Source organism: Canis lupus, chromosome 30 (genome assembly GCF_003254725.2).
Source record: "Canis lupus dingo isolate Sandy chromosome 30, ASM325472v2, whole genome shotgun sequence".
Taxonomy (NCBI): Eukaryota; Metazoa; Chordata; class Mammalia; order Carnivora; family Canidae; genus Canis; species Canis lupus.
In genome coordinates, this window is record NC_064272.1 from 28678760 (window position 1) to 28691423 (window position 12664).

General features: G+C 46.7%; 1 protein-coding gene across 7 annotated transcripts in view; it reads right to left on the reverse strand.

Annotated features, from left to right (window-relative positions):
- The window catches only part of DAPK2 (death associated protein kinase 2), a 124732-nt gene that overhangs the window by 19463 nt on the left and 92605 nt on the right, over positions 1-12664 (reverse strand). For all 7 annotated transcript variants that reach the window (XM_049104435.1, XM_025472556.3, XM_025472554.3 and 4 more), the window contains 3 exons: positions 7019-7148; positions 1361-1409; positions 541-567 (listed from right to left, as the gene is read on the reverse strand). In XM_049104435.1, the coding sequence (XP_048960392.1) occupies positions 541-567; positions 1361-1409; positions 7019-7148 (206 nt within the window). The remainder of the gene's footprint in view (positions 1-540; positions 568-1360; positions 1410-7018; positions 7149-12664) is intronic.

Sequence of the window (12664 nt, forward strand, 5' to 3'; positions counted from 1 at the left end):
CTGATGAGGAAAACAGGCCCAGAGGTTAAGTATCTGCCCAAGGCCACAGAGATCGAAAGTGACAGATCCACTGCACATGGAGCTACACAGGAAACGTCTGCTTAAGCGACCTAATACTACAAGAATGGGAAAGAGACTCTGGGGAAAGACAACAGAGCCTGTGAGAGGTGAGGAAGGGGGCAAGGGGACAGAAAGATGTGGATCAGGGAAGTTGTGGTGGCCTGAGGGCTGTCCCCAGGCTTCTGGGTGAAAGCTGACTTTCTCCCAGGACATGCAGCCTGGGTGAAGCTGAGCGGTGGATGCCTGGTCACAGGGATGCGGACAAGCCTCAACCTCCCCCCTGGGGCCAAACATCCGAAACGGAGCTCAGAGAACAGACCCTCAGGTGTGCTATGTTGGTCAAACACATCTGGCTCGTGGTGAATGAGTAAATGAGTAAAATCAGTAAATTCAGTCTGCCCGTTTGCCTGGCCCTCTTTCATTTCTCCCAGGTCCCCTCCGTTCAAGCTAGGGGGGCGCCCCGGCATCAGGGATACTCACAGAATGTAGGTGATGACGCCTATGCTCCTGCAAAACAAAAAACAGGCCAGTCAGAGCCACCTGGCTCTGATCCCAGCCCTGCAAGGGACTCCCTGCACGGTCCTCCAGGGATGTGGTCACTTGGCCCCCCACAGCAGCCTAAAGATGCCATCTCAAGTCCACGGCCCTCTCTGTCCTACACCCTTCAGCAGCAGTCGGGGATGTGTCTGAGTCATTGAGCTCTGGATAGTCAATCGGAAGAGCCGAGTTCAAGATCAGACTCCCACACTTGCAGGCCGGGACTGGGGCCCAGTCCCTTATGATCTCTGAGCCCCGTTCTCCGCATAAAATGAAGTTAATGATAACTACCTAACAAAGCTGCTGGGAGCATTTTAGAAAACCAGGCAATCAAGGTACTCAGCCAACTCTAAAGCATTGTTCAAATGAAATGAGTCCTGTCTGTGTAGAAAATCAATCACTAAAGTATCCCTGGGGCCCCACACAGCACTTAGAGCCTAAGAGGCTCTCAGTGATCACTTGGTTGATTAACTGAACAAGCTGTTGTTACTGTTTCTTCATCACGGCTGTGGCAGGCCTGAGGGTTGAGCCTGCACCTGCAGCCTTGCCTCTCTTGTCTCTGCCTTGGCCATGTTCTAACTGGCCTCAAGTCCAGGCCTGGCTGCCTCCAGCTGCCCGGGCCTTGGGTCCAGCACACCTGGAGCAGCCAGAGGCTCTGAAGAGGGGTTTTCATGGTCAGGGGAATGTCAGCTGGAGCCAGAGTCTGAGGCCTTCTGCCCTTGAAAGGATTCCCTAGGTCACCTTGGTGGCCTATACAACTTACCACATGTCAGCCTCCAGTCCCAGGGGCTCGTAGTTCACAATTTCTGGAGCTGAAAGAAGCCGTATTGAAGAATCAGCAGGAGAATGAAAATGAGAAGACATGGCTATAGGGAATTTTAGAGCATTTGGTGACAAATGTCCCCCTCCTGATTCCTCACTAAGGAAAAATCAGAGCAACAGATGGAGATAATCTGGGCCTAAGAATTTTGAGAAATGAAGTTGCCTGTTATTTTGGTAGAAACCTTTTACAGAGAGGCCTTGAGAGTGAGGAAGAGGGAAAGTACAGAGGAACACTTGGAAGAGGAAGAAGAGAGTGCAACAGGGAAGATGTAAGAAGGAGAAATGGGGCCTAACACAACAAGCCTACTTGAGAACTTTCTGGTGGAAACCAGTCAAGTCAGCACTGGAAGGTAATAACGAAGAAAGGAAGGCAGAGAGGGAATGCACACTCCTGAGTCTGTCTGGAAGAGGGGCCCCATTCTGGGGCAGATGATGAGCCTGAGGTGCCTGAGGTGCATCCAGGCAAAGATGTCCTGGGAATGGGCGAGTTGAGTCAGAGCCGTCAAATCTGGAGTCATCGTACAGGTAGCAACAGAAGCTGTGTGGATGATGTGGTGAACAGGAGTGAGTGCAGAGTCTAGGAAAGAAGATTCTACCCAGGACAGAAGAGGACCAAACGCTGCCCAAAGATCAAGCAGGCAAGCTCTTAGAAAGTAAGTAATGTCCAGAGAGTGCCCTGCCTGTGGGAAGTAGAGAAGTAGAGATATGAGTGTAGATGATGCCATAAAAAAGCTTGACCATGAAATGGAGAAAGAGAGGTGAGTAGCCAGAGAAGAGAGAAGGGCTGAGCCTGTGTGATCACAACAGGAAAAGGGAGAGAACGGGGAAGACTATGCTTGTTCATCAAGAACAATATCAAAACCACTGGTATGGCCACCATCCCACCTGCTTCGACACAAGGAACCACTTTTCTGGTTTTGATTATTTTTTAGCTTCATAAAAATGATGTCACAGTGGTATGATGTGGTCACTTGATCCTCCCTCCCCCACCTTAACATTATACTTCTGGGGTTCATTCAGTGTTCATGCATGGTCTTTCCTTCTCACTGCTATTTAATAGTCCACTGCACTAACATATAGCATATTTTAGTTATGGTCCTCTCAGTTATCATTTGGATGGTTTCCACTTCTTTTCTTACTGGAATGACACTGCTATGAACTTTTTTGCACACGTCTCCTCACAAACACACAAACATGACTTTCCCTAGGACAGTGATGCAAAGTGTGGTCTTGAAGACAAATAATCACTGGTCCAGACAACTTGACATTGCCATGACATTCAAGTTGTGATAATTTTTCTAGGGATTTATTTTTCTCGTATCTTCCTAAAGAAGCAGTCCAGGGCAGATTGAAGAAAAAAAATTTTAAAGTCTTTCACCACAGAGAGTTTGAAAAGCACAACTCATTTTCCAGGCTTATCTGCTTAATACACATAAACAATCACTTCTGTCCTCTGTGTGCTTTTGCTTGTCCATTTTCTTCTGTGCTTTTCTTCTTATCTCTTGTTTTGTTTTGTTGTTGTTTGGATAGTTTTTTTAAAAAATTCTTGTTCTTATTATCTGCCCCCCCCCACTTACATTTTTGTAATGGCCACCCTTGAGACTTTAGGATGGTTATTCTAATATAAAGCAATGTTTTGACTCTCGTCTAACAATACAGGCACCTTAGAACACTCATTTCAAGCACTTTGTTCTACCTAACATTATTTTCTTCAATTTTTAGTTCATTTTTTAACCCTGCAATTAAAACATCATCATCGTTATTTTAAACAGAAAACGTTTACATTTGCCTAATGTTTACTGATTTCTTTGCTCCTGTTACTTCTTGCATTGAGACCTCCCCTCAAAAGTCATTTAATCCAGAAGCAAATCTTTGGAAGTCCTATTAACAAATGTTTGTTGGTGTTTATCTTTTTTGTTGTTCATTTCTGACTTTTTTTTTTTGCTTTGTTTTGTCTGAATTGTTTACCCTCATTCTTAAAATATAAATATTCCTCAGTGTGCAGCACTGAGCTACCCAGGTGCCCCTGGGGATGCACATTTTTACAACAGTTCTGAAAATTCCCAGCCATTTTCCTCAAACGTTGTTCCTCTATTATCTCCAATCCTTCCTCTGGGATTCCAAACAGACCTAGGGTAAGTTTTCAATTTTTACCCTCTTCCACTCGTCCTCTATTTCATATTCCTGTGTCTTTGTCCTTCTGTGGTATTCTATTTTTTTTTTCAGCTCTGCCTTTTAATTCTTCAATTTTCTCTTCAGTATGTAAAACCTGCTGTTTAACTCATTCACTGAATTTTAAATTTCTAGGAGTATATATTTAATCTCTCAAAATTCTATCTGGTTCTTTCTAGAATTGCCTGGTCATTTCTTAAAAAAATATTTATTTATTTATTCATGACAGAGAGAGAGAGACACAGGCAGAGGGAGAAGTAGGCAGGGAGCCCGACGTGGGACTCGATCCCAGGTCTCCAGGATCACAGCCCGGGACTGAAGGCGGCACTAAACCACTGGGCCACCAGGGCTGCCCAAGCTTGGTCTTTTTTTTTTTCTTTTTTTTTTCTTTTGCCTGGTCATTTTTGACAGCGTCTAGTTGCTTGCTAATTCTTGTGTTTCTACCTTTTTTTCTATATACACTCCATTTATTTTATAGTTAACATCTGAAAATTTCATTATCTTATGTCCTCGGATGTCTAAGTTTTACTGGTCTCTCACTGAAATGCTGATACATACCCTTGTCTTTGGGAGAGATCCTCCTACTGAATTCTTTTGCTGCTCGTAGCCGAAGCTCTAAGTTCATTTCACTGGCTTTGGTGGTGGAGCCGGTGATGCTGAAGGAGTTACTACCCTTAAAGATTTCTCTTTTTTCCTATGAGTCCAGAATTTCCATTAAAAATTTCATTTCATTTCATTAAAAAGCATATTTTTCTCAGAACACCAGGGCAGCTCAGAGATTGAGTGTCTGCCTTCAGCTCAGGGCATGATCCCAGGATCCTAGGATCGAGTCCACATCGGGCTTCCCAGGGGGAGCCTGCTTCTCCCTCTGCCTACGTCTCTGCCTCTCTCTGTGTGTGTGTGTGCCTCTCATGAATAAATAAAATTATTTTTAAAAACAGTATTTTTCTCAAGAATCCAGTTTTGTAGCAGGAGGGCTTTTGGAAGACCGGGTCTACCACACTCCTAGAAGCTGACAGTAGTAAGTTTTCAACACTGTGCCTCAGGTTCAAATTTCAAAGGAATGGTGGGAGTAGGACAAGTGATTATAACACTGTTTCTCAGGAGTCCTAGGTAAAGAAAGTCATCATAATTTGGGCAGAGGCCTAGAGAAGTCACCTTATATACATGTAAGGTGCAAACAAAACCAGTTCTGGGCTGGAGTTAGGTCAAACTGGCTCACAAGAGTCAACTATGTGCATCTCTTCCCAACTCTGAATTCAGTGGCAAGTTGGTAGCTTAAAATTGACAAATGCTATAAATTAGGGTTGTGTTTTGTTTTGTTTTTAGCCCCAGTTGTTAGACATTTAATACCATACCACCAGAAAAAAAACTTCTACAGTCTGGTCTACTCATCAATATCTCACTCACATGGCCTGTCTGATGGGAACTCTCTGCTTAGTCCAGTCCCAGTAAATTCACTAATTCTGTCCTTACCCCCTGCTATAAATGATTGAACCTGGATGTGCTACTCCTCTACCCTGGCTCTGTCCCCATCCCTCTTCAGACACTTCTCCCACCCACGACACCAGCCCTTTGTCTCTGATTGACTCAAGGGCATGACTGGTCCCATTGACTTTGCCAGAGTGGACATTTTGTTTGAACAGTCTTTCAGATAGTGAAAGGGACCATAAGGGAAGGGGGGAACTGAGTGGGGAAAAATTAGAGAGGAAGACAAATCATGAGAGACTCTAAACTCTGGGAAACAAACTAAGGACTGCAGAAGGGGAGGTTGGTAGGGGGCATAGGGTAACTGGGTGGTGGGCATTAAGGATGAGCACTAGATGTTATATGTTGGCAAACTGAATTTAAATAATTTTTTTTAAAAAATGCACAGTCTTTCAGAGATATCTTTATCATGCATGTATAATTAATCATATGCTGTGTTGTGACACTTCTTCCACTATTGCCCTGAATTTCCGGCTGAACCATTTGCTGTTGATTAACACTTGGTATGAACTTAACTGACTAAATAAATATATGCATTTTACCATGTATATGAATAGCGGACAGCAACTGCTATCTTGGACAAAGTTCAAGAATAGATGTCTTGTGTCCTAGGTTCAAGGTGGTTCTGTCACCAATTAATTATGTGACCTTGAATATGTCATTCTGAGTGTGGCTTCTTCCCATCACTGTGTCCCCAGTACCTCTCTAATATCTGTCATACAGTAGATGAAGAATAACCATTGGTTGACCTTAACTAAAATCCCCTAGCCTTCCAATTCCACATTTGTTAAACTAGACCCGGAGACCTAAAAAGATCCTTCTAGCACTCTTCCTTGGTGTTTGATGTCTCATTTCCACAACTAAATTGTAAGTCCCCTGGGGCCAAGGTCTTTTTTAAGAGACAATCCAGTGTAACCACAAGAACACAGGCTTTGATGCTGGATGTATCTACATTTGAATCTTAGCTCTACCACCTACTGGTTGTTTTGCCTTGAATAAAGCACTTGACAGAGAAATATAATTAAATCTGCTTTATGAGGTTGTTTGAAGATTAACTGACATGCCTGTGGAGTACCCTCATAGTGCCTGGCATACAGCAAGGTGCCCCACCTGGGGTCTGTGGGGCCTTGACATCACCATTCCGTAACAGCTGTGGAGCTGGTATGTGCGACCTGAAAAATCCATCAGAACGGATGATCTTACACATTCTATTTTCCTTTTGACTGTGGTCAGAAGTTTCTGCCTCCAGGTTTTGGGTAGATCTCGCCCTCCCTCCATTTCTAAGACTACTCCAACCCCCAAAGCTGAGAGACGGTAGTCCTCACTCAATTCTCATTCCTCTCCCCTCTGCAAAGCTCTAACTCTAAGGACCCCCAAACCTGTAGCCCCAGTACCATGTGGGGGCTTCTGGGGCCTGAGCCAAGGCTGAGGGAAGCAGAGGGAAGAGAGAACTGCCAGGGCCCCGCACCAGCAGGGCCCCCTGTGCATGAATAAAGGCCAGGCACACAGGCGAGGTGAGTGGGTGGATCTGGCATCTAGCAGATGATTTCCCTTTTCCTTTTCAGGAAATCAGAAGCTGCTCCAGAGAAACGTGAGTTTATGGGAATGCCAGAGGGTGGGGTAATTTTACATCTTCACAATAAATTCAGCAAGGGGTGGGGCCAGCTCTGGGAGGGTTTGACTCTGCAAAAGTCTGTAAGCCTCACCTGGGGAATTTACTTTTGTCCTACTGGGTGCTCAGCCAGCACCTGGACCCTTACCCAGAAGACCAGCAGGACATTTTCTACCCACTCATTAGATTTCTAAGGTGGGGGGGGGTGTCTCCAAGGTACCATCTTGGCCCAGAGGCCACAGCCCCAGACACAGGGTTTGTTTCCAGAACTTCTCTATCTTTTGATCCCAGATGCTTAGGTGGGAAAGAAACAGGCCTAAAACTTACCAACAAATTCTGGAGTCCCAAAAATGTTCTTAAATTCAACTCCATCTTCTATTTCATGAGCCAGGCCAAAGTCAATCAGCTTGATGTGTGGAATGGGAATATTCTTGTCTAACAACATAATGTTTTCTGGCTGGAGAACAAAAAACAAAACAACAACAACAAAAAACAACAACTATAAAAAACAGAAAGAGAAAGTAAGTAAAGAAGGAAAAGAAGAAAAGATGGTAATTAAAGCCCTGTTTTGTATTTTCACTTTGGGGTTAGGGTGGAGTTTGGTATTCTTTTTTAAGAGACTAAAATTCTTTCTGGTTTTTGTGTCCTGTCTTCTCCTGTGAACTCAAAAACAGGCACAGCGCTGAGGGCAAGGTCCATGTTTTCCAAACCTGCTGCTCACAGCAGAACTGGGGAGACCTTAGCTTTAGCTCCCTTTCTGTCTCTGAATGGCAGATCCCTTTAATGCACTGCCTCTATTTCCAGATCTGTTAAATGGGGCCATTGAGAAACTGGCAGCATTTCCTGTAAACAAAACCCCTGCCCTCTGAGTGAGCATGGGAGGGGTGGGAGCCTAGCAGCCTAGCTTCGGTTTACACATGGTTTATTAACAATCTTCTTCCTGGGGACCCCTGGGTGGCTCAGCAGTTTAGCGCCTGCCTTCGGCCCAGGGTGTGATCCGGGAGTCCTGGGATTGAGTCCCGCATCGGGCTCTCTGCATAGAGCCTGCTTCTCCCTCTGCCTGTGTCTCTGCCTTTCTCTCTCTCTCTCTGTCTCTCATGAAAAAATAAATAAAATCTAAAAAAAAAAACAAAAACAAAAAAAAAAAAAACAATCGTCTTCCTGACCACCTCCTTCCCCTAGCTGGCCAGCTTCCTGTTGACAAACTCCCCTCTCCTGGACTAACTGTGTAGTTTACACTAATTTTGGCCTCAGCAGGACCAGGAAAAAATGCACCTGATTTCCAGGGAAAATACCAGCTGCCCAGGCTATCCTCCAGTGCTGCAAATAGCTGCCAGATCTGACACAACTGTGCAGGTGTGTGTGGGTGGCAGGACGGCCCTGCCCTGGCCTCATACTCCACAGGCTGTTAGTGAGGCCAGAACAGGAGCCTACCCTTCTCACTCCCACCCAACCGCTCATAGTTCACAGTGGGTGAGCATGTTGCTCTGCTTCACCCTGTCCCTTCCCACTCTCTACCATGACAAACCCAGACTCCATTCAAAGTGGAATGTCCTGAAAATATCATCCACATAAAAACATCAAATGTCACAGCTGCATATTCATAATAGTCTCAAAGTGAAAACAAGACAAATTTCTATCAAGTGGTGAATATGGTATAACCATGTAGTAGAATACTATTCAGCCATTAAGAGGAAAGAAGGCAAAGAAAAATAAAAAGGAATGAAATACTGATATTTCAGCATGGATGAACCTTGAAAACATACCTGGGTGGCTCAGTTGGTTAAGCATCTGCCTTTGGCTTAGATCATGATCCCAGGATTGTGCAATCCAGCAGGGAGCCTGCTTCTCCTCCTTCTGCCCCTCCCCCTGCTTATGCTCTCTCCCTCTCAAATAAATAAATATTTTAAAAAGGATTTTATTTATTTATTTGAGAGAGAGAGAGAGGGAGGGGGAGAGAGACAGCATAAGCAGGGGTAGAGGCAGAGCGAGAAGCAGACTCCTCGCTGGGCAGGAAGCCCGATGTGGGGCTTGATCCTGGAACTCCAGGATCATGACCTGAGCCAAAGGCAGATGCTTAACCGACTGATCCACTCAGGTGCCCCAATAAAATCTTTATAAAAAAAGAGAAAGAAAATATTATGCCAAGTGACAGAATCAGTCCCAAAAGACCACGCATTATAGGATTCCATTTATACGAACTATCCGAAGAAGTGAATCCAGAGAAACAGAAAGTAGATTAGTAGTTGCCCAGGACTGGGGGAATGGGGAGTGACTGTTAATGGGTACCGGGCTTTATTGTTTGGAGTGACAAAGATTTTTTACAATTGATTGTGGGGTCAGTTGCACAACTTTGCAAACTGTACACTTGAAATGGGTGACCTGTATAGTAGGTGACTTATTATCTCAAGAAAGCAGTTTTAAATAAAGATAAATACGTGTTTAAGAAAATCAAACATCCCTATTTTCAAAGTCCTGAAGAATTTCCCACCTTGTACCTTTGCTCGAATTATTTGTTCTACCTAGAAAACCTTCTGCTTTATCTGCCCATTAAAATCCTAGCTGGGGGCAGCCCCGGTGGCTCAGTGGTTTAGCGCTGCCTTCAGCTCAGGGCATGATCCTGGAGACCCTGGATCGAGTCCCACATCTGGCTCCCTGCGTGGAGCCTGCTTCTCCCTTTGCCTGTGTCTCTGCCTCTCTCTCTCTGTCTCTCATGAATAAATAAATAAAATCTTAAAAAAATAAAAATAAAAAAAAATAAAATCCTAGCTGGGCTTCAAAGTCTACCTCAACTCAGCTAGTCCTTGAAAGCTTTCCTCCCTGAGTACCCCCCACACACCACAAATGAATCCTACCCCTCAGTCCCCGTGGTGATTATTTGAACCATTATGTTATGACATTTGTCACACTCTCCCTTGCCCAACAGTCCTTGCTGGCTCTGTCCTCACTCCTCTACCGGACCCTCAGCTGGAGGGAGGATTGAGGTCTTTGCATGTCCACCCCCATAGTGCAGAGCACAGAGGCTGGTAGGCTGAGGGGGGCCCTAAGGATCAGTTAGCTGAACCGCTCCTGAATCTGGCCTGAGGACACTCCAGGTGCCGTATCCCAAACTTCCTGGCTCCCTGAAGTCTCTGTGACCTCATGTCAGAGTGGCTGGAAACTTTCACTTGAGTGAGCCGGCCAGCTGAGGCCTTCCCCCGGCTTCAAAAATAAATAAATAAGACATTTCCTTTTGCAATTTTTTATGCTTGTTTATCCTTCTTCCCCTCTGGAGATTTCTCTCAACTTTATTTTTAAAATGTGTCAAAGTCCTCTCCCAAGGCAAAGCAGAGTCTTAGGCCCTGCAGAAAGGAGAGTAGGGACAGGGGAGGTCAGGAAATGGGACCCAGACAGATGGCCCCGCTGCAGTACCCCCAGTCCAGCCCTCCAGTGGCTGCCCACAGACCCCAAGTATCCTGGCACCCCATGCAGGAAGCTGTGCACCATCTCCCCAGTGGGGTGGGGTGAGGGTGAGGCTTCTCCTCTATTCCACCACATTGGAATTGAGTCACCTTATTGGGACCTTCCCCTCTCCTCTGGGGACTGGTCCTGAAGCTTGTCTCTGGAGCTCAGGGTCAGGGCCCAGGGCTTCCCGATGACCAGTGTGCTCAGAGCACAGCACATGCTGAAGGGGGATGGGAGCCTCCATGGACAAAAGCAGTCACATCGGACCTGGTGACTCCCAGGGTTATGGGGCAGTAGGAGCTGGGTAGGGAACATCAGAAAAGAAGGAAGAATGATGGGAGGCTGGATCTGGCAGCACTGCTCTGAGAGGTGAGAAGCATCCTGGCTGCACACCCCCTCACCTCTGTGTCCCACCGTCCAGGAGCAGTAGCCTCTCCACTGGCTTAGGAAAACCTCAGGGCCAGGCCACGTTTTCTTACCCAGTACTGCCTGTCTGCACAAGATCTTGTCCACCCCAAGAACCTAACACACACAGCAGGTGACTTCTCCCCCACTTGGAACATTCTTCCTGCACGGCCCCTATCACAAAGCTGGCTAATTTCCTATTCACATTTCAGTAAAAATAGTATCTCCTCCAGAAGGCCTACACGTGCATGCGCGTGAGCGCACACACACACACATGCTGCCATTTAGCTGCACTGTGCTAACCAAGCACGTGACAAACCTTATACCTCACTGAACCCTCCTATCTTATGCAGTGGATGTTATCATTCCTCTGTTTCAGAAAGAGAAATCAAGATTGAAATACTGGTTTGTGGACACAGGGCTTTCAACTTTTATCTGTTGGACTCCAGAGCTTATGCTCCTAACAACTAGAGTAAATGATCTCCCTTCCCTGTGGCTCAAGCATCCTGGGAATCTACTCCAGGGAGAAGTGGAGATGCTGCTTGGGCCTGGCAACCTAGGGCAGGCTTGCACCCTGGCACAGCAGGAATGTTCTGCTGGGTGGGCAGGCCTCAGATTCTTGTCCTGCCCTCACCACTCACACACTGGGCCTTTGGACCAAATGGACCTTCAGGCTCAGACCTGCCCTAACTGGGAGTGAACCAGAATATAATAAAACAGGAAAACAGTCCCTATATCTACAGTTCCTCTTGCTTTCAGAAGGGCTTCCTTCTGGCTAGCGCAGCCTCCACTAACCCAGTCTGATGTTACCCAGGAAGCAAGGTGGGAGCTGAGATTTTCTGAACATTTAGCAAGGCAAGCAGCTCACTCGTGCTCTAGGTCATCCTTGCAATCACTCTGAGGAGTAGGTGCTGTTATTACCCCCACTTCACAGCTGAGAAAACAGAGGCTCAGAGAGCAAAGGTCATTGGCCCAAGGTCCAACAGCTCATAATGGCAGAGTCAGGGGGGTTTTCCGGGTAGTCTGGCTCCTACTCACCACATCACCCAGTTTGGTTAAATATCTTCAGTGGTCCCACTGACCATGAGAGAAAGCTCAAATGCCCTGCATGATACTTGAGGCGTGGAGGCTCTGCTCCAACAGGCCCCATGCTACCTTCCTAGCCTCACTGCCCATCACTTGCTTGTACCTGCCCATATCCCTTCAAGGTGGCTATTTCCCACACCCAGAACGACACCGCTCCCAAGCTCCAGCTGTCCCCCTTACTTAGAATGCCTTCCCTACTTCATCTTTCAGAGACCATGCCGCATGCCTGCCTCCTTCTCCCATCTCACTTTTCAATGAAGTGGTCCCTGACCTCGTGTATAACCCCCTCAGGGCTGATGATGCTTATGAGCAAGTGGTCCTAAGCTACAGGCTGTCTCCCATATTGTGACACTGCTCTCCTGGGTGGTGGCCTCCCTGGGAAACTCAGATCAGTGCTAAGTTTCCTGGCCTCCCTGATGATGTCTTGCATCCTGCACATGCCATTGAAATATGCTGACATGAACTGAAAGAACTGGGAGTTGGTGGTCCTTCCCCTTCTGCCCTGTGGAGGTCCTCCACCAGCCCGAGGGGGGCGCCTTGTGCACTCCTCCCCACAGGGCTGCTGTAGGGCTAGGTCAGGAGGAGAAATCTGAGGGAGGATCCCCAAGGGCAGCCTGAGGGCCAGCAAAGCAGCAGTTCCCCCAAGGGCTCTTTCTCAACTTCTTTGCTTCCCCCATCCCAGGCACTAGCATAGGGCACTAGAAAAGTTCCAGGCCAAGTACAGGGAAATTGCAGTTTCACCTCCACCATACAAGGCCATGGGAACTGAAGCCTGCCATTTCCTCTCCCTGGGCATGAGCACCCCCAACTCTAAAATAGATACTGGATTAGACCCAGAGCCCCTTCGAGCTCTAGCCTCTGCAACTGCAACTGCAAGATGGCATAACAACCTTCCAAGCTGGTTGGGCAAATTCTCCCCTTCTGGGGCCCAAGGCGAGACATACAAAAGGCTCAGGTCTCCTGGCTCCCATCAGGAAAGAAGAATAGGCCACTGTGACCACAGAGTGCTGGGCCCAAGCCAGGCTGCCCTCTGGGGTA